The 20858-nt window shown below is 40.5% G+C and overlaps 2 protein-coding genes across 3 annotated transcripts; both read left to right on the top strand.

Moving 5' to 3' along the window:
* The first annotated feature begins 219 nt into the window (after positions 1-219).
* LOC124176008 (major facilitator superfamily domain-containing protein 1-like) lies at positions 220-4800 on the top strand. 2 transcript variants are annotated; one of them, XM_046556767.1, is made up of 8 exons: positions 220-307; positions 717-860; positions 1177-1453; positions 1874-2290; positions 2624-2935; positions 3632-3744; positions 3848-4086; positions 4195-4800. In XM_046556767.1, the coding sequence occupies exons 2-8, from the start codon at positions 719-721 to the stop codon at positions 4237-4239; spliced, it is 1545 nt and encodes a 514-aa protein (XP_046412723.1). In that variant the 5' UTR covers positions 220-307; positions 717-718; the 3' UTR covers positions 4240-4800. The 2 variants fall into 2 exon arrangements, with proteins under 2 accessions (XP_046412723.1, XP_046412722.1); XM_046556766.1 differs by having other exon boundaries at positions 223-382.
* Positions 4801-5757: 957 nt separating this feature from the next.
* On the top strand, positions 5758-12444 carry LOC124176007 (ATP-dependent RNA helicase DHX33-like). Its single transcript, XM_046556765.1, has 7 exons — positions 5758-6147; positions 8989-9606; positions 9784-10016; positions 10137-10487; positions 10746-10944; positions 11022-11298; positions 11925-12444. The coding sequence occupies exons 1-7, from the start codon at positions 5861-5863 to the stop codon at positions 12099-12101; spliced, it is 2142 nt and encodes a 713-aa protein (XP_046412721.1). The 5' UTR covers positions 5758-5860; the 3' UTR covers positions 12102-12444.
* Positions 12445-20858: the final 8414 nt, after the last annotated feature.

Raw genomic sequence — 20858 nt, 5'->3', positions numbered from 1 at the left:
CGTAATTTTATTTTACAAAAATGTCTATTTAATATTTGTTCACGAATAGAAATAGGCAGCTATGTCGGTTAAACTGATTTAGAGTGAAGAATACATGTTCAGTCAACGACGTGGTGTGTGCATGTCAACGAGCACATTGATCACGAGAATCGATTCTAGGGTATTTCACGTCGCAGGCTTGCGCACCATGGGTGATATTGTCACTGTCCAAAGAGCGGCTGTACGCATGGATGAAATTATCCAGTGGAATTATCAAAGCGTCAGCTGTGTGGTGGGATAAAGGCGTCTGCAAGATTGCGAGTGACAGGTTGGCAAAGTGACACATTGCCCTCCCATTGCGAAACGACGAAAGTGATGGTTTAAAATTATCGATCAAACAAAGGTGATTGATTAACGAAAGTATCGCGTCTAAATGCCTATCGTTTAAATGATAGAAGATCGTTGAAATTTTCAATTCAAGATGATATCTTCCGGAAACGTCAAACATTATCTTCGCGTGTAGCCGTATTGTCATATACATTGCTATCAAAAAAAGCAGGAGAAAAAAATAAAATCGTCGGGGTTAACTTTCAACAATACAGCAACAAGTGTGACCGTGCCAATCTTTCCCCGCACCCGCAGTTTTCACAAATTGAATAAAATAAAACAGGAAAACGAATATAAAATATTGTGATTGAAATTCATTTAAAATAGATTAATATATTGTTCGAACAAAGGTATGGAGGGAGGAATCATGGAGAGTCCTCAGAGGACGATAGAATCAACGGATTCCGACGAAGCTGCTCTACAAGGATGCTGTGGCCCAAAGAAACCACTCTACAGATTTCTGGGACTGGCATTAATGTGCCTTCTTGGTTTTGGTAAGGCAAATTTGTTTTGTACACACAAAGTAAAATCAACTATATAAGAATACAAATGTTTACGAGTAGTTCTACACATACCAGTAAAAAGTAATGGTAGTATGGACTATACGGAGCAGCAAGAGTTAGAAAAAAAATATTCAACCTCAGATAAGGCATGTGTGTACAAGGCATGTACACATGTATGAGTGATGAAACTGTTACCCCGTTATCACTATCATAGTGATAATGTGGTAAATGAACGATTTAGTCTTTTTTTACAAAACTGTTATTACTTAAGTATATGTTATTATAATTTAACATCACATCATTTCAGGGTCATATTTCTGCTATGACAACCCTGGAGCACTGCAAGACAACTTCAAAAGTGACCTAGATCTGACAACTAGCAAATTTGTACTACTCTACTCCATTTATTCATGGCCAAATGTGATCTTCTGTTTTATCGGGGGATTCTTACTTGACAGCGTCTTCGGCATAAGACTTGGCACGGTTATATACATGGGACTAACTCTCATTGGTCAATTTATTTTTGCTTTTGGCGCATACACTGATGCATTCTGGGTAATGATGCTCGGAAGATTTGTTTTTGGGTAAGATATGTTAAAAAAAAATTTTCCACCTCTCCTGTTATGTTGAGCTGTATCATAATGTGGAAAAGCTAGAACTAGAGAAAATGTACCTGATCGAAGAATCAGAGCATATAAAGATAATTGTTTTCATGCTGCAGTTTTATCACATTAGGTAAATAGATATCTGTTGTATAATCACTAGGAAAAATCTTTATAGACTTGTTTTCAAGTTGAACTATTTAGAACATGATTAATGTTTAACAGCTAGATTTTACATAGGGTATAATTCTTTCAATTTTTGAAATTTTTTTTGAAATCATCAAATTGATCATAAATATAAAAACGAAGCATCAGTTTTGGATAATGCAATTCAAATATTTGGAAGTTTTGAGTAATTATTATACAAAATACAAATAACAGAAATATTAACTCTGATTACAGAATTGGAGCAGAATCTCTAGCAGTTGCACAGAACAGTTATGCGGTATTGTGGTTCAAAGGAAAGGAGTTGAACATGGTATTTGGGCTACAGCTCAGCTTTGCCAGAGCTGGATCTACCGTCAACTTCCTGGTAATGGAGCCCATATATAGCTGGGTGGCGGAATTTTATTCAGGATACAAGTGCATAGGTATTGTTCTATTCCTTGCATCAATCACTTGTGTCGGATCAATGATTTGTGCCGTACTACTGGCATTCATGGACAAACGTGCGGAGAGATTGTTGAGACGCGGTGAAGGTGTCACACCCGAAGTGGTTCGACTAACAGACTGTAAAGACTTCAAAGGGGTATTTTGGCTGGTAGCCGTAGTCTGCATAGCTTATTATGTTGCTATATATCCATTCATCGCCCTAGGAAAGTGAGTTTATCTCCAAAGAACAAATTTATATGAGGATGAAGTTAGTAACATTACCATGACGTGATGCATGTTTAGGAAAAATCGCTAATTCGCATATTTATGACTTCGAAATTTATTAAACCATTATAAACAAAATATACACCAATTCTAAAGAGTCAACTCCTTGAAAGTCATCCTAAACTTGCCCAATAACAATTTTCTCTCCCGATGTATCGTTACGTTAATGTTAACTTCAGCCTCATAAATTTAGTTTATGATGATATAACTGTTCAATCACCATTTGCAAACGGGTCACTAAAGGTTCACAGTGTTGACAATTTCAATTTTTTTCAGGGTTTTCTTTATAAGAAAGTACGACTATTCGCCAGCTGCCGCCAACAATGTCAATTCTCTAGTCTACTCAATTTCGGCATTTGCTTCACCGTTACTGGGCTACCTAGTCGATAGATTGGGAAAGAATGTTTCTTGGGTTTTTATAAGCATTTTAGGTACCATTGTAGCTCATGGATTGCTCACCTTCACATTCGTAAATCCCTACATCTGCATGATTACATTGGGTCTGTCATACTCCATGTTGGCGAGTGCTCTCTGGCCTTTAATCGCTCTTGTTATCCCTGAGTACCAATTAGGAACAGCATATGGAATGTAAGTTGACTTAAAATAAGAGAAATATCATATATCAAAAGGGTTATTCACCCTGCCAGCAAACTTGTTACAGCTGTTATTATGACTAGACTGGTTATCATATCTATGCAATAGATACAAGTTCGTGTGTACCAAACAAGCGGTATTTGTTATATGCACACTTGCACGTGCCTTTACCAATCCAAGTTATGCATATACTTGAAGATTATACGTTGTAATCTCACTTGTTGCTGACGCATTCGTTGTAACAAACTTTATGATTATTCGAACGTAATGTAACGGAAAAACAGACAAAGGATATCTTGACGCCGTTAGTTATCGATAATCCATTAATCCTCAATTGCACGATAGTAATGCAGTTATTAGAATAGTAAATTTAACTATCATAGTTAACAAAGTAGAGTTTTATCAAAATTCTTAGGCATTTGTCCCGATTCTAGAACACAAGTAATTAAATCTTATTAAAACTCAATTCCTGCATTTGCCTAAAAAATCTACTTTGCTATCAGTTGTGAAGTAGGATTTAAAGCATCCACTGATACGTTTTTCTTTTTTCGTTATTGCTAGTGCTATAGGATTTGAAAAATGATGTGCTGATGTAACGCTTTTAGTCAATGTTCTTTTACCTAGCATAGAGCTATCAAATCTACACTATTTATTGGTGCGAATAACTTGATTTCTCTATATTGTTCACAGCGCTCAGTCTGTGCAGAATTTGGGATTAGCAGTGGTATCAATATTAACTGGCATGATAGTGGATTCTGGTGGATACTTTATGTTGGAAATGTTTTTCTTGGCATGGTTATGCGGTAAGTTGAATTGAGTATATACACTGGGGGAGAGTAAGGAGAGTGCTCCAGAAAATAGTAAAACGTAAACTCGTGTACATTTCGATTATTCGTTACGTTTCAGTTTCCCTTCTTGCCACTATCGGAATTTGGCTGTCTGACATTACAACGACAGGCGGTTACTTAAACATGACTCCAGGTCAACGTGAGATTCACGATGGCGGATGCAAACAGGTAGAAGCTACGGAAAGAGCAAAATTACTGAATTCAAGCTCAACGTCAGATTTATCGACGGACGATTTACTACTGCCACACTCGGACATTCATATACGGAATCGATATTTATCACGAATAGGAGCAAACGTAAGAAGAATTAAAATATTATTGAACAGCAAATAAGTTTACAGTAGCGGAGATCATCAACTCGTGATAAGAGTTGTTTTTTATTTTCTTGCTTTCAATTATTTTCAGTTGCCAGCAGCTTCCATAGGCCCCGCGTACAGACCATTACGATGATAACATTAGTCTTGTGTTTGACGTAAAATTTAGCTAAAAAACATCTGTGTATAAAGAGAAACTTGAGCTGAAAATTTATATAAGATTGGATCTACACTTGGCTCACTATGTCTTCCCAAATGATTATTCGGAATATAGTTTACTGTGATACACTGAAAGAGTACCAAATGCAGGTTTAAGAATGTAGATTGCACCCGATTCAGTGTGACTGATGTACACATACCTACATGAAAATTACCGCTTTACTGAATGTGTTGGTCTTTCCACAAAATATTGACTGCTAATTTGAGGACAAAATGAAAAATATTCTACCTTAGTGTCGTGATTATTTTTTCTATGCAAATGAAACTGAAGAAAACCAAGAAAAAAAAAATCGAAATAAACCAAACGCAAATTATCTTCTTTGCGTCTAATTAAGTAAGCTATTGTAAAGTAAAAAATCAGTTTTTAATTTATATTATATAATGCAAAGTGTAATTGTAAAATGAATGACTTCATCATGATGTACCAAGTTTAGCTTAAATTAACTAGTATGAAAATAAACACTTACATTATATTATATCCTTCATGCCAATTTACTCTGTACATAAGCAAACTGCTTTGATGTATCGTCCTACTGTCCATTAGTAATCCCAAGCAATATCAGGGTTCGTGCGCACAGGGAAAACCTGCAAAATCGGGAGAACTCAGGGAATTTGTTACAACAAGGAAAAGTCAGGGAATTTCGAAAATAAGACTGAAATTTTGAGTCTGTTGGAGAAATAAGTTTGCACTTATACGAACAACTATCGATCAAAAAAAAAAAATACAATTAAAATTTTGTTTCGTCGCACTACTACATACATTCTGTGTATGTTATTTAATACCAAATCTTCTTTTATGTTCTTCTTACTGAAAATCGCAGACTGTTGTTTGTAAATTAATACTCAGATAGTAAGATAGCTACTAGCTAATATTGAAGGTATTAGTATTGATGTGCAAAGAAATTATTGTCATCAATCAGCAGCACTTTTTTTGAAATGTTATTGGAAAAATCCTATTTTCAAGCTGGATTCCCTGGAAAAGTGGGGGAATTTCAGATTTCAAAAAGCGTACGAACCCTGAGTATACATTGAAATTCCCTCGTAAGTTGTTATTGTAATTTCTACTAACTAGACGCGGAACTAGAATAAACGAGGTCCCCGTTAATAAATTGTGAGACTTTACAGAGTGAGTACAATTGCTTGCATTTAGACATAATTGCTGGTACGATTATCTTCATCGAATAACATAGGAATAACATTCTTTAAAAATGTCCTGAACAAGAGGGCGATAAAAGAACTACAATGGCAATGAAAATACAGGAGTTGTAACAAACATTCTTTAACAAAGATGGATCGCAAGCAATATAAATAAACAAAAAAGACCGATCCTCGAGGTTCGAATGCAGTAAATTCAAGTAAATACTGACCTAACCTTCCGGACCTCTGAGCGTATTTTATTGGCTACGAGGTCAGCGGTGCTGAACGAATTCAGGCGTGACGTATTAGCGAACAGCTGTGAGTGACCACGTGCGTCTCGATTCGTTAGCCTGGTTGGAAAATTCGCCAATTTCTTTCATAATCGTTAATTTCATTGCGAAATGGGGGTCCATGATAACATGGATTCAAAATACAGTGCAATGGGGACTTCGAGTTTTTCTAAACTTGCACCAAAACGACCTACTACCGTTGTGTTCGGTGATGCTAACGCGAAAAGGTGTAAAAATGAAGACTGTCAGCAAAGCACCTTGTCAAAGGTAACTGAGGACTCCGTCGCGACTTCGGAACAAGCGTCGTCAACGTCGTCAACGTTGACAATAAACCCACCGCAGCATAACAGCCTTCAACAACAACGGAAATCGCTGCCTGTTTACAAGCTTAGGAAGAGGTTAGTAAAATCTCGAGGCCGATGCAACGGGTGTGACGCCCCTGCTATCTTAAATTCCTCGTCATTATGAGCTTCGCATTTCCAAGCCGTACCTGTTCGGATCGATCATTCCTAATGTTAAGGCATTTGGAAATTATACTAGTAACTGCCAGCATCACTCTATTCCTCGCATGCCGTTGCATCTTTACTTTTCCATGCTGGTTGTGGTTTTTTTGCCCTGTTTTCCACTGTGCCACGGACGTGGGAAGAGGGGAAAAAGATTGAGAATGGAGGAAGTGGTCGGCCACATTGGGTTGTGTCTCGTAGCGCGCATTTCAAGGAAAAATCATCCAAACCAGTCTATGCTAGTTTGGAGAGGCAAGGTCTAATTTAAACAGCTAATTATGAAACTCAGTCATTTTAAAATCATGCGACTTACTCATGCTACGTCGTGATGATCAGCCCATCCTCGACGAGAGTAAATCCTTACTGTAGTGAATTGAATTTTTTTTTCACAATATTCACCACTTTTGCTACTAAAATGCAGAACAAAGAATCTCGACGGTGGAAAACCAGCGATAACTTTTCACCTCGTGAGTCGAGTGAACACAATTGCACTTTAAAATACACTGTACTTGCTAGGATCCAATGAGATTACATTTGGATTACACAAACCGGGTATTAGGAATTGAGAGGCGCGTGAATTATTTTCCTTCCAAATTCAGCGAAAACAGTTCTGATATGTGTTCCTTAACGTACATTTATGCTACGCGGAAGACAAATATTGAGTCAAAATTTTCTATCTTTTGCCGTTAAACTATATCAACGGGCGTTATGACTGTCTTTTGTTTAATTGCTCTGTATACACACTGACAATGTAGTATGCAGAACACGTTTATGGAGATCAGTATTCGAATCTGAACAACTAACAAATACCCATTGTCTACGTGATGCTAAATGCGACAGAGTGTCGATTGGTTACCGATATGAGTTTACTGACCATGCATCTCAAAAATTAATTCTAAAAATCTAGTGTCAGAGGCACTATCAGAAGATGCTATGACATCAGGGATACGAAAAATGCGAGCGTGGGCTCTCTCGCAATCAATGGTTTCTCTTTGCGGTAAATCTAGTAATTTGCTACGGGAATTTGGTCGCTAATTATCAAACATCCTCTTTGATATTAAGATACTACAGAATGCGTACCGGCTAGACGGTTTTATATACGTCGGTGTTGCAGCCATACTCCGGATGAATAAATTTTTTCCAATCGTATCCTTGGTCGGTGTCTTGTAGATAAATTTCCGACACGCCTATTTTCGTAATTTTGGAGGACATCATAATCACGCAATGTTAATAACGAACGTTGTAGTAACTGATAATGCTGTTTAGTCTCTTGAAGTAGTTCTTAGTGTACGCCTTATAAATATGTATCCTCAGTCAACTCAGCTTACTTTCCGACGAAAATACACACAACGCAAGATGGCCGCCATTCGAATATGTTCAGCTCCCACCCTTTCTTACTAAATCGGTATTCTCGCAGCACTACCGCGTTGCTACGGCATCGGTAAGGTAACCGTCACGCCTATCTTGTGAACTAACCTGCGACTGTGCCGCCTGCGTGAAGTGTGATGCATGTGCGTGCGCCTGGGGTTAGGCATCCCTGCTGGCGTATGTACCGGCTATTTGTATCATAACAGGCGTCACACCGACTGTCGGTCACAGTTACTGCAGTTGGTGTTACTATTTCTTAAGATTAGCTGTAGATATTGTCTATCTCGTCGACTGAAAGCAACAAGATCCTATTTCAGAATTTGGTTCAACAAAACCTCATCTCGGATTTTGGATCGACAAAGCCCCATCTCAGAATTTTACTGAACAATATCGTATGACCAAAGTGATCTCCAGATATATATACGAGATTTTTTAACGAAATTTTGAGACGGGGTTTTGTTTGACCAAATTCTGAGATGGGATGATGTTGCTCTCAGCTGACGATATGTTACTGTGAAGCAATAAATTCTAGAAGCTTGGCTAATTTTTAATTTTATGATCCACTGTAGATTATACGGTCTCTATACATATCTCTCGTGTATTATGATACCATGTTCTTCTTCAGCGTTTACAGTTTAGGTTCTGATTATTTTCCATCTACGATTTACCGATACCCGTTGAATTCTCTCGAGCATATTTTTCTACTCAGAAGTTTTATTGACGTTCTTTTAAACATAGTGTTTAGTATCATTCATGTTGGTTTATGAATATGATTGAGTTCCTGTAACTCTAGCTAATCTATAGAAGAGGCATTTGTAAGATTACTGTAGACACAGTGAACTACGTAGTAATCCAATTATAAACGTGGAAGATTTTTTTTTACTGACATAATGTAATTTTATCTAACCTATGATATCAAGCAAATTGGACTTATTTTTTTAGAGCAAAGAGTGCCAGTTGGAATGTGATCAGATTTTTTTTAACCTAACGTTTGTTTGTAATATCTGAAATTATAAGAAATATAATATCGATGAACGAGAAAAGGGTCACAAACTCTTTTTAAACATCCTAGTCTCAAATTGGAATCTTTCACTGCAATACTACTATATTGAACTTGCTATTTTTAGTTTGTAAAGAAATATTGTCGAGAAATTTGGTGTGAAATATACCGTATGCTTCAAAGACTTGTTTGGTTGATTTTCCAACTTTGCTTTGTTTCGCTTTACCGTCTTTACTCCACTTTACTTTGTACGAATGTACAAAAGTTACTAATCACAATTTATTCAAGCAGCTTAATATTTCCGGCTGGCTTCCCGTTATTCAATTATCAATTAAGTTCACCGCTGATTAATATGACGAATTTTAAAGACTGTTGGTAGAGATCAAGAAGAACAGCTCATTGATTGTGATAGGGGAAACGGGAAGCGGGAAAACTACGCAAATACCGCAACTACTGTTGGCGTCTGGTTTAGCGGGTGTTTCGGGTCGGATCGGAATAACGCAGCCCCGAAGAGTGGCTGCGGTTAGCGTGGCGCGTCGAGTGGCACAGGAACAGGGAGTTACACCCGGGAAATTGGTCGGATACTGCGTCAGATTTGAGGACGTAACATCGGCCCAAACGAGGATAAAATTCCTGACCGATGGTATGATGGTCCGCGAAGCGATGACGGACGAAACTCTTTCCGATTACTCGATAGTGATATTGGACGAGGCTCACGAGCGGTCCGTGCAAACCGACGTTCTCCTCGGGGTCGCAAGACGAGCTCAGAAGTTACGAAAATTGAAGTCCTTGCCGCCCCTCGGGCTGATCGTCATGTCCGCGACGATGGACGTCGACAAGTTTACGAAATACTTTCAGGCACCCGTTGTTTATTTGGAGGGACGTCAGCATCCGGTGAAAATTTATCATTCGGTGAAAACACAGGATGACTATGTTTTCTCAGCTCTGGTTACCATCTTTAATATTCATCGCGAAACCCCCGCCAAGTAAGAGATTTCTTTTTTCATAATTGCTACACCCACGTCAGACATTCCGTTTCAACTCAACCAGCCAATTACTGTACTAGATTTACAAGATCAGTCAGCTGGTTGATTTAGACGGGCATGGAATGCGTGTTGTAGGATTGTGTACACCGGAAATGTAAGTCGCAATAATAATTTCAGCGAGGACATCCTTGTCTTTCTGACCGGACAAGAAGAAATCGAGGCAGCGTCAACGGTCGCGAGACAAACCGCCAAACAATTGGAAGGCAAAGGCTACCCTTCTTTGAAAGTATTTCCTTTGTACTCGGCTCTGCCGACTCATCAACAATTAGAGGCTTTCAAAGCCTCCCCACCTGGAATGCGGAAGCTGGTTTTATCGACCAACGTTGCGGAGACTTCCGTAACAATCGGAGGTTCGTTGTAAAAGTTTTACTTGATGGAAAAAATGAGTGTAAAGAAGTCAGCCTGGTGAAATCGTCGTTAAGTGGCAAAAGACAGAAAAAAAACAACAACATCGTTGGTTCGTTCCGCAGGAATCCGGCACGTTATCGACACGGGGGTGGTCAAAGCGCGGACCCATCACTCAGCGACGGGATTGGACGTCCTGCGGGTGGAGAAAGTGGCGAAAGCTCAAGCCTGGCAGAGAACTGGACGAGCGGGTCGAGAAGCACCTGGCAAATGTTACCGAACCTACACTAAAGGTGATTTCGAAAAGATGAGCGAGATGCCTGTACCAGAAATCCAGCGATGTTCACTCGCTGGTATCGCCCTCCAACTACTTGCCATCGGTATCGACATAACCACCTTCGATTTCATGGACAAACCGCCCAAAGAAGCCGTCGACGTAGCCGTTTCTTGCCTTGAAAGACTGGAAGCCGTCAAAGGTAAGAATTTCTGATTTCTTCTCTATCCTTCGATCCCCCAGTTTGGGTTCGAAATGGCGAGTTTAACTTTGGTGACTCAAGAATTATCGAGAAAGGACTCTAATATCTCGTGGCGGTCGCAGTGTTAGTCAGTAAAGGGGTTTTGCGCAGCTCAAGACCTATACGCGTAATCACCGTAAGGCGGATCCCTTTTCGTCGGCTAGGCAGCCTGCGTTAGATAAATCAACCATCAATCATCCACTGCGGGTTCTCTTACAGGCTCCCCGCCCCAGTTAACCACCCTGGGAAGAACGATGTCGCTGTTCCCGTTGGATCCACGCTTTACGAAGGTTATTTTGGCCTCGGCGGAGCACCGTTGCCTCGACGAAGCGCTGACAGTGGTGGCCTTGCTCTCAGGAGAGTCCGTCTTCGTCGAGCCTCCGAATAAACGGGAGAAAGCCGCGGCAGCAAAAGCCAGGTCCGATTTCCCGAGTAATTATTGCTCGCAGCTGAGCAATACGTTTCAATTTAGGAATAAAAAAATTCGGTTCAAAGGTTCGCCTCGCCGGAAGGGGACCACGTGGTGCTGCTCAATGTCTTCAAAGGGTACGCGAACACCAGCCAGAAGAAGTTGTGGTGTCACGACAACTTTTTGCACCACAGGAACCTCGAGTACGCGACGGAAGTCCGCAAGCAGTTGGCCGCGCTCGCAGAGAGAGCAAATTTGGAAAAATCGAGCTGCGGATCCTCGACCGAATCCTTGAGAAAGGCGCTGCTTGAGGGGCTCTTCGATAATCTCGCCGAATTGCAGAGGGACCAGACTTACGTTACGGTGAGGAAAAAAGGGGGAGAAACAGTCCTCGTTCTTTCATTTTCTAAATCGATCAAAAGTTATTGCACGTAACAGACGCGGCATACTCTCGTAGAATTTTCTCCGGGATTTATGCGGTGTCAAGGTTGTCGTTTTGCCTAGCTGCACGATTAAAATTCCGAACATATTTTGCTTGGTCTCGACACGGAAAATATAATCAGGAGAGTTCAATTTTGATCGAATACTGCTCGTCACAGTCACTCTTTAGAACTATGCACGGAATCTGTCTAGCGCAAAACCTATAATAGGGAAAGTTTTAGATGACGGAAAGTAACGTGGGGGGATCAAAAGGATGAAATAACCTGAGAAAACTTCTTTTCGTTCTTGAATGTATCCTCATTTTTTTTTCTATTTGTTTGAGTAAAGAGTAAAACGAGTGAGAAGAACGTACGTACCCACTTTTTCCGATGTTTTTTTTTTTCAAGTACAATAAATTTGTTCGAACTGATTCAAGTATTGCGCAAGTTGTATTATCTTCCTCTTTGCGAACCTTGATCACTAAATTACGTGCAATTATTACCATAATTATTGAATTAACGACGCTCTTCCGCTTCACCGTCTTACTTACTTCTAATGCACTGTTCAAGGTTTCTACGAGACAACCAGTTGCTATTCATCCTTCCTCGGTACTGCACGGCTCTAAACCGGGGCTGGTGCTCTTCACGGAAGTTGTGGCAACCGGAAGATGCTTTTTACGCAACGTGTCAACGATAGAGTCGTCGTGGTTAGAGGGGAAGGGAATAACCGTAGGAAAGCACAGCTAAGATTGATCGATCGCCGTGTTATATATTACACGGAAAACAATTTGTTATTGTCTTGTACTGTACGTGGTTATTTAAGCTAGAAATTACATATCTACAATTATACACGTGATTAGGTTATACTTTGATTTTTTTACTCTCTCGCGTTATCGGAATAATAAAAAAAGATCGAAATTACCGACATTTTTATTTAACTCTCGAATACTTTTAAATACTCGCCAATTCCACGGACCAGTGTATATACACCGAATCATGTTATAAGGAATAATTATACCGGTACATACATATATAATATATCGTCAATAAATCCTCCGTTGATTTATGGAATAAATTTCGAACGCTTTGATATTTGTTCATTTTGTGTAAAATTAAAAGAACCTTTCTCATTTATCAAACGAATCCCATACTTCATTCTAAGCAAAGTGAAGCCGTCAGGGAGGGCCTCGTAAATATATTATACTTAGAGCAAAGAAAAATTATGATTTATAAGTGGACTTGCATTACGCGGGTGGGCAGGTAACTAATTGACGGGGATATCAGTTGCTTGATCATGGCTCTGCGCTTCCTCTTTTTCTCGGTGAATCTAATTTAGCTTTAATTTTTTTTCTCTCCAATTTCGCAGGACGTTGTTGTTACGCGATAATTTACGATAGTTCGACACCCGCGCGTGACGTAAATGTTTCGAAAAATTGACGTTCATCAAATCCTCTACGTTTTTCGTTACGATGATAGATTGTGTAAAAATCGTTTTGACATTTAGGTCGTGCACTAAAGAATATAAACTTCCAAGTTTACATGATTCAAATTCATCGTTAATTTAAATACTATAACACCGATTCACTCATGGTTCATGTTCAATTCGAATCTGAACAGAGATAAGCCTACCAGAAAAAATTTGTCTCATATATTCTGGTGGACTATAACATACGTTTCACTAAGAACGATTTTTATTTTGCATGCGTAAAATGTAACCGCAACCATGTTTGACATTCGATCAATCTCTAATCTTTAACTTGAATTCCCTTAAAGTTTCGCCAGTTCCCACCCTTCAGAGAATTAACGAACCTGTATAAAACAAAAAAGTGTCGATACGTGTTGCGTTATACACATGGAATAATGAATTCCAATAATGTGATAAACTGCGAATTAATTTACGTAGTTGCTGAATAACGAATAACGCTTTGTTAAGCGGAGACGATTGTTTGACACAGGAATTATCAAGCACAATTGGCGTGGATGTTATCGACTTTGGGCTTCGTGCTATTCGTGTACAACAGGTGCGCGTTCTCGGTGTGTCCGATTTTCGCTAACAGGTTTCTACATCGTATACCTATACTTGTGTGCAGGTACTAAACCACTGCAATGCAGACCGCTGCTCATGTGCGCTTATACGGTTGCCTTTGAAGAAGGCTTGACCAACTGATGAATACGCGGGTGGATATATAAACGTGAATAAACTCGAATGCCCGTATTATAGGAAAACGAATGGACGTATCGATCATCCAGGCGATAAATCGAAAATGCCTCATTCGATGTGCAGAACTAGCAAATTACGGCCGATCTGGACAAACGCTAGATATATTGAAATTTCTCACAATCAACGCCGTGCGCACTTCGGTTTCCACGAATACGCGTATCGGTATAACGTCACAGGTATTTAGGCATCGTTTAATACATTGCCCGTTGGATCGTTAGGTGAAATGCGTTATCGCGCGTGTAATTCCCTTCGCATTATACATCGGGGGCTAAAACCGCTATGCAAACTATTTCAGTACCGGGTCAATTTTCAATTCACTACATGGCTAAACTCCAAAGACACTAAGTGACTAACGGGCCTCTCTCATACATGTCCGCACTTTGTCGCTGAATTAGACTCATTCAATATACCGGGTGTCGCGAAAGTCCCTGCTATGCATAATTCAGAGAATTATGAAAGCAGTTCCTTCCCAGGCATGAGAAAGGAGTACTGAATTATCGATGCTAAAGGAGAAGACGGAATAAACGATTCAGCGTGTAGTGTCGAGAGAAGGAATGAAGAAACCGAGGCTCAAAAGCTGTGACTCAAATCCATCAAATGAAATTTAATCAACAATTCGTAAATATAGTAAAAAAAATTCAATAAAATAAATAAATCAAATGTGTCTCAATTCACGAATTCCGGATCAATCATACCACCGTACCATAATTTCAGTGCCGAATGTACATCGCTAGTCCAATTTCGATTAATCAAAGTCCATTACGTTTGTGAATTAACTTTCTTCGAATCACTTGCGATGAATTTATTCCCGAGTCTCTCGGTCGATCGCAAAAATGTTTTATGCAAAATAACGTTACACTCAAGAAATAATGTCGGATCGAAGAACATACGTTAATGTTGTAGCATAAATTGTTTTCAGACGATTTTTAGATAATTCCGCATCAAAATTAGGCAAGCGTTATACGATTTTGGCATTGAAAAAAAAAAACAAAAAAAAAAAACACGAATTTCATGTCAAACAAATTTTTTATTCTTTTCTTCAACAAAATTCACCGATTTCGAATCACGTCTTCGTAATTTTTCTTCCTATTCAATTAACATCGAGTTCGGATGTAACGATCTCGTTCCCTGTAATTTTGTATCGAAGCTAAGCTAAGTTTCTTCCTAATTCACGATCGGGAGCTTCCGGGTAGAGGAAAATGTACCCATAATTGCGCGAGATTGTTAGCACGGAGTGTCGGGCGGGCATCTTATCGCGGTATTCCCCCGTCCTTCGTCCCCCGCGGCGTGCCGCAGTTTGGCAAAATATCCCTACGTCTTCCAGGTTCCCGGGCGAAGAGACACGCCGCGGCGTCGCCTTAGCCGGATCGCATTCCACGTGTCAGTAGGGATGATGACATTAGCCGAATCAGCGACTCCATCGCGCGGAAAGCGAAGCGAAGTTGAGGGGCGCGCCGGCATTCCCCTGCAGCTATTACTTCCCTATTCCCCCCTCATCCCCATACCCGTTTATTGCACGCTTCTAGGATACCGGCAGCCCTTCCTTCTCGCCGGGGGCTAGAGCAATCCAGGATCGGCGTGTTGATACCCGAGAACTGCCGCCCCGGAATAACTCGCTTTCAATTTTCACCATCAATTTTCACCCCGGTATAAAGTAATTTTATACGCACATAACGTATAAACTGAATGACTCTGCACGCACGCGGCACCGAACTAACAATAAAATTATCTGTCTTCTGTAAGGGCGTTGAATTCACCTTAAAATTGGATGTACATTTTGACGGTGAAGATTTTCTTTCCGTCAAGTGTTGAGTGAGACAAGATTTTAAAGCGATATGCCGAAATATTTCAGACACGCGATTCCGCTTACATGTGTAAAAAGTCCCGCATCATCGTAAAACATGTCCAATATGAACTTTTGCAGAACAATTTTTGGGGTCAGATCGAAAATTTAACACCTATTTAAATCTTAGTCTACCGAAGTCCGCACAGAATTATTTTTCGCATTTCACATACACGTGTAATATACTATATATCGAAGGAGGTAACTAGCCGTATTAAAAAATGTCCGTAACGACAAAGTTTTGTTTTCGTCGAACGATAAGGGGATGGTGAGTTAGGGTTAACCGTGTGTACTCGGTTCGACCATGAAGGCAAGAACGTAGGATCGAAAATACGATCTCGAAAGGTAGCTGAGGCCATCCTCATCACGAATTCCCGAAATATTTCAGGCTCTAATGAGAGAGACGATAGATTCCGTTCTCATCACTATACATATATACCTTCCAGGCCCGTCGTTTCCACTTCCTTAGCGCGTTCCCTGCCTCTCGGTTTTCCGATGGAGGTGTTTCCTCCCTTTTCTGCCTCCCTACTTCTCCTTTCAACCCTCAACCCTCAACCCTCAACCATGGCTACGGGTAGGTAGGTAGAGGTATATTACGAATCGTATAGATATTTTTCCCCGCGAAGGATATACCACCACGTATCTCCCTTCCTTTCCGATGCGGTATATAACACTCGAATTTTTATCATCGCAATACCGTCCGTTATTGCGAGTGATATGCGGCGGGCACCTGCGGAGAATTCAGGGGTAAGAAAGTAAACGAGACCGACGACTGCAGTTATTCAAGAATTCAATGCAAAAAACCATTTCCGGCAAAGAAATACGTCATGCTGCGTATGGGCACGTTTGTAACGTATGGGACGGATGAGAGGCAAAGGTTGCGCTTTGTTCGAGCAGATGTAGGTACGTATAACGCGGGTTTCACTTCAGTTCTGATGAAGAGAGAGAGGGAGAGAGAGCGAAGGAGAGAGAGAGAGAGAGAGAGAGAAAGCCCTCGTGTGTACAAGAAACTCATTTGCAGGGTAGGTGGCCGCGATTTTTGTTTTTTTTTTTTTGATTTTTTTTACTCTCTTCCTTTTCTTCTCTACCTTCTCGTTTACCGCCGAGAAGAATCTGCAGGTAATTAGGAATTGAATATTAACGAGGGGGCGATAAGTGGTTCTTTTCTTCCTGAGAGGTCGCAATTTCCTAGGGTACACATCGGGCATTATGTAACTCTGGCAACGCTTTGAATGAAAGCCTTTTCAAAGGATCTAAATTGCCATCTCCTATCTTATACTCTCTCTCTATGATACCGCCTTATACTTTCATATTCATTTCTCCGGCTAGTGTGGTGTACATGCACTGAGATATACCTGCTTCAGCTTCAATCGGCCCCGGTTTTTGTTTACCGATTCCGAAAGCTTCCTTTGATGAAAAAATTCAAAGACTCCACCTCGTACGGTTGAATATATTAATAACAATAACAGCGATAGCGATAAAAAATTGTGGCTTTACGTTTGGCTTATCTTTACATCACGAAAATAGCATAGGTTGGTATAATAATGTACAAAGGTAGATGTAAATTTTCCACGTGAAATCCGTAACATCGAGAGAAAAATCACCGTCTCGTAACAGCTGACGTGGAAAGCTGCTTGTACGGTATCTTTTCTACAGTCGTTCTAGAAGCGTAGGGGAATGAAAATGATAAAATATTTCTTGTAAAAAGACAAAAAGAATCCAGAGATATGCAGACGGAGAAAGCAATTTGAATTTTCGTGGAACAACGGAATGTTATCAAGAAGAAACGACGGAGGTTCGATATTTTTCAAAGTCTAAAAATCTGTCTGTAATCCGACAATGGCGATAAAACGCATAAATACATCTTTGAAATTTACCGCATCGCACATTTACAAGAGTATTTATACGTAAGTAAAATATAATTGAAACAAGTATTAATTTTGAAATATACAGAAAGTCTCAACGCTTTGCACACAGATTATTTCCAATAGTGTATCGTTCCGGCAGACTCGCTGACGAAACTGTATCTCCTCGATATGCCTCCTCGACAAAACATCACCGCGGCTATTCACCACTGGATAGATATGTAGGTGATATACGTTCTTGTAGTAAGGGAAAACAATCCATCAATCTCCCTCGGGGAAGAGAGCAAGGTACACATCGACGAACTGACTCTTATCTTGCAGCGCCTTCACGATTTTATCCATCGGAAGAACTGGGAGATAAGATAGTCCTTGCTGCACGCCAAGTAGCTCCTACTTTCAATGGTCTGTATCACCTGGCGTCCGAGCCTCACGAAGATGCCGATCAGTCTGGCCATAATCAACATCGTCGGGTTCGTTCTCCCGCCAAACGCAAGCGGTCCGATTCCAGGGGGTGGATTGAGGCCCAGCAGGGAAACAAGCAGGTCGTTCAGGCCCGGAGACGCGAATTGCCGGCCTGTCGTCAACGCCCGAGAACCGTTGGCCGAAGAACGACGGTCTTCTTCCGTGTAATGCTCACCGAGATAAATGTTCCGGGGTGAATTTTGATCGGTGGTAAGTTGCTGGGCCTGGGTAGAAATTGGGTTGTTGTACGGTTCCTGATTCCCGGTAAATTGACCGGCATTGTCGTCCTCGGTGTCCCATTTCGAGGCGGCGTTTCCTGTCCCTTGAGAGTAATGGTCCTCCTGGCGATGAGGCGGCCCACTTCCACTCCCACGATCGTAATCGTCATTTTCGCCGTTCTCCGTAGAATATTTATCACTGTCGACGCTTTTCCAGTCGATGACGTCCGTGTCCGCGTCGAATTTTTTATTCGGGAACGATGACACCGGGCTGGACAACCCGTTTAGGCCTTTCAACAGCGGCGACGGATTGTCGGAGTTGATTTCGATCGCCCGAGCATTGGCCAGAGTGTCCATGAGGGTTGGAATGTCCAAGAAATAATTTACCCAACAATAGCCCAAGTTGATTTCCTCCCTGTAGAAGTTGTACGTCGAGTACCACGACTTAAAAGTCGTCTTGACCAAAGTCAGTGGAGCCGTCGCGATTGCTCCAGATCCAGATTCCGCTCCTCGCACAATTTCCGGCAGATGAACCGCCGAGACAAGTAGAAGAATCAAAAACATTCCGAGGTATAATCGACGCCCCGCAACTTAAGGCGAGCTCTTTGATACTCGAACAAGTGGTTGCTATTTTCTCTACACTTTCTTATCTCGCTCCAGTGGTTACTTTGTTTATTTATTGACCTGCAGCGGTCTCTGCTATCCAGTCAATCGATACAATGCAGTATAAATAGAAATTATTCACAGTCTTATTCCATACGACGAACACACCACTTTGCTTCTACTATTTTCGCGTGTTAACCTCCAAGTTAAAATATGATTATATTCGATTTGAAACTGTGAACTGAAAACTGTCGTTTTTCACTTATTCTTCCAATCGAATTAGCACAAAAATCAAACCAGAAAAACTTTCGCTGCGTCGATCCGCGCCGAAGGATCGCCTATAACAGTCAGTGCGAAAGTAAACGCTTCGACGGGGAGTTTTAACGTGTCTCTTCAAGTTCGAGGCAGCGATTGGTCAATGGCCAAAGATATTTGCGGGCGCAATTAGTAGCCCGCTACGGTAAAGCGGGTGGCGATTATCAGTCCAATAGCCCGGGAAGCTCCTAAAATGTAAACGTGACCATCAATCCTCGAAGCGTAGTGCCAGGTATAGGTAGATATAACTCGCGGGTTCTTTCCTGGCAGGTAGAAACGAGGGCGGAAATTGGCACTTATCCGGAACTACTTGACTTTAAACACCCCGCAGAGTTACGTATGTACCAAAGAGCGGAAAAACATTGGTGAATTCAAATTAAACTAGTCATTCAGGATTCAAATCTGACACGAAATTTGATCAGCGGAGTTGTCCGTATTGTCCGTGTGTATATACCAACGTACGTTACACGTACGTCGACTTAGGACATGGATTTATACGCGTCTGAGATACGTGTAGGAGGTATGGTGTGTGATATAGTTCTTAGCGACCAAGTTTTATGAAAATCCTATCGGAAATGTTCAGAACTTTGACGGAAGAATGTGTGTATAGGTATACCCGGTAAAGTTTTCCATCAAGTCAAAACTTATAACGCGAAAGTTATCGTGAAAAGTTGGTCGTATTGTTTGGAAAAAGTGGTTTGTTTTTTTCATCTTGTGACATAATAGGTATACGTATATCTAACCGTGGGGTTTAAACTGCCGGCTAAATGTTTTACAACACAAGAAATTAACGACGAAACTGTCCAAACGTCACTTTAATGATTCAAACTTCAATATTTCCCTCTCATTCTCTTATTCCACTATCCTTCTGATATTGCATCTTAATAGCAGTGTTCTATTTCTTCTTTTTTCCATTTTCCACCTCTTCTTGCACCATACCACAAGCTGAACCCGTTCATTACCCAGATACTTCACAGGGTTCGCTTTAATTAATATTAATATAAAGGTCTGAGGTATACTCGGGATTATTACTCTATTTTATGCTATATATCTCAAAGATTCCATATAATACTTTCCAGGTCAACGAGTGCACGTAACACGCCTCTATGTACATCGTACACACGTTACATGCACATGTGTATGTATAGAATGTAGAGCATTCTAGCTGAACTGAACCGGCAGCCGACGCTCAGCTTTGTGATTAAAAAATAAAAAATAAAAATACAAAACAAAAAAAACCAGTACCTATTGTAGTGCTTCAGAAACAAGGAAACCCACTTTTTTTTGTCGTTCTCTTGCAGCTTAACTGCAGCCACGAATTTTAAGATCTTCTAAATACGTATAGGAGGATATTTCAAAGAATATGGTTAAATCGTTGAAAGTAATCAAAAGTAACCGGAGGAATTTCGGATTTACGGTGAAAAAAAAAAATTGACCAATTTGCCATAGAATTAGGCACACGTGGTGGTTACATGAGTGCAAAGATTCGATTAGTACCTGGACGTTCTAATTATTTATACAGGCATAAATTCGTGATATAATTATAATCTTCAGACAAACGGAAAGTGTGCCACTGTCAAAGTTGCAACGATGTAATGAATGTTTCTATTTAATTACGTAAATAATTTCCATTCCAGGCTAGAGTAATGTAAAAAATAACGTATTTAGAGCCTCGTCTCGATGCCGAACTCTTCTCTCAACCTGTACAGTATAGCGACGAAACGACTCTTGCGATAAAGCAATACCTATTCATGGTCTAGCCCAGAGTGTGACCTACATTGGTAAATAGCCAAATGATCGCGAGATTGGAACCGTTCGATTAAGAGTATTCCTATAAGAAGAGGCTCGGCTTCGGGGCAGGACGTTTTCGAAGAGGCGACCTTCATCCCCTTGGATTTCTTCTTATCACCCGGTTTGAAAGAATCAGATTTTTTCGTCGGAAGCCGGATGCGAAGTGCGAGTTAATCTGTTTTTAGA

This window comes from Neodiprion fabricii, chromosome 2, assembly GCF_021155785.1.
Source record: "Neodiprion fabricii isolate iyNeoFabr1 chromosome 2, iyNeoFabr1.1, whole genome shotgun sequence".
NCBI classification, from domain to species: domain Eukaryota; kingdom Metazoa; phylum Arthropoda; class Insecta; order Hymenoptera; family Diprionidae; genus Neodiprion; species Neodiprion fabricii.
This window is presented reverse-complemented; position numbering and strand designations above follow the sequence as displayed.

Coding starts and splice junctions, on each gene's coding strand:
- LOC124176008 (XM_046556767.1), top strand. CDS start 719: ATGGAGGGAGGAATCATGGAGAGTCCTCAGAGGACGATAGAATCAACG. Junction 1,454..1,873: donor CTCGGAAGATTTGTTTTTGG/GTAAGATATGTT, acceptor CTCTGATTACAG/AATTGGAGCAGAATCTCTAG. Junction 2,936..3,631: donor TTAGGAACAGCATATGGAAT/GTAAGTTGACTT, acceptor TATTGTTCACAG/CGCTCAGTCTGTGCAGAATT.
- LOC124176007 (XM_046556765.1), top strand. CDS start 5,861: ATGGGGGTCCATGATAACATGGATTCAAAATACAGTGCAATGGGGACT. Junction 9,607..9,783: donor CATCGCGAAACCCCCGCCAA/GTAAGAGATTTC, acceptor TAATAATTTCAG/CGAGGACATCCTTGTCTTTC. Junction 11,299..11,924: donor GGGACCAGACTTACGTTACG/GTGAGGAAAAAA, acceptor GCACTGTTCAAG/GTTTCTACGAGACAACCAGT.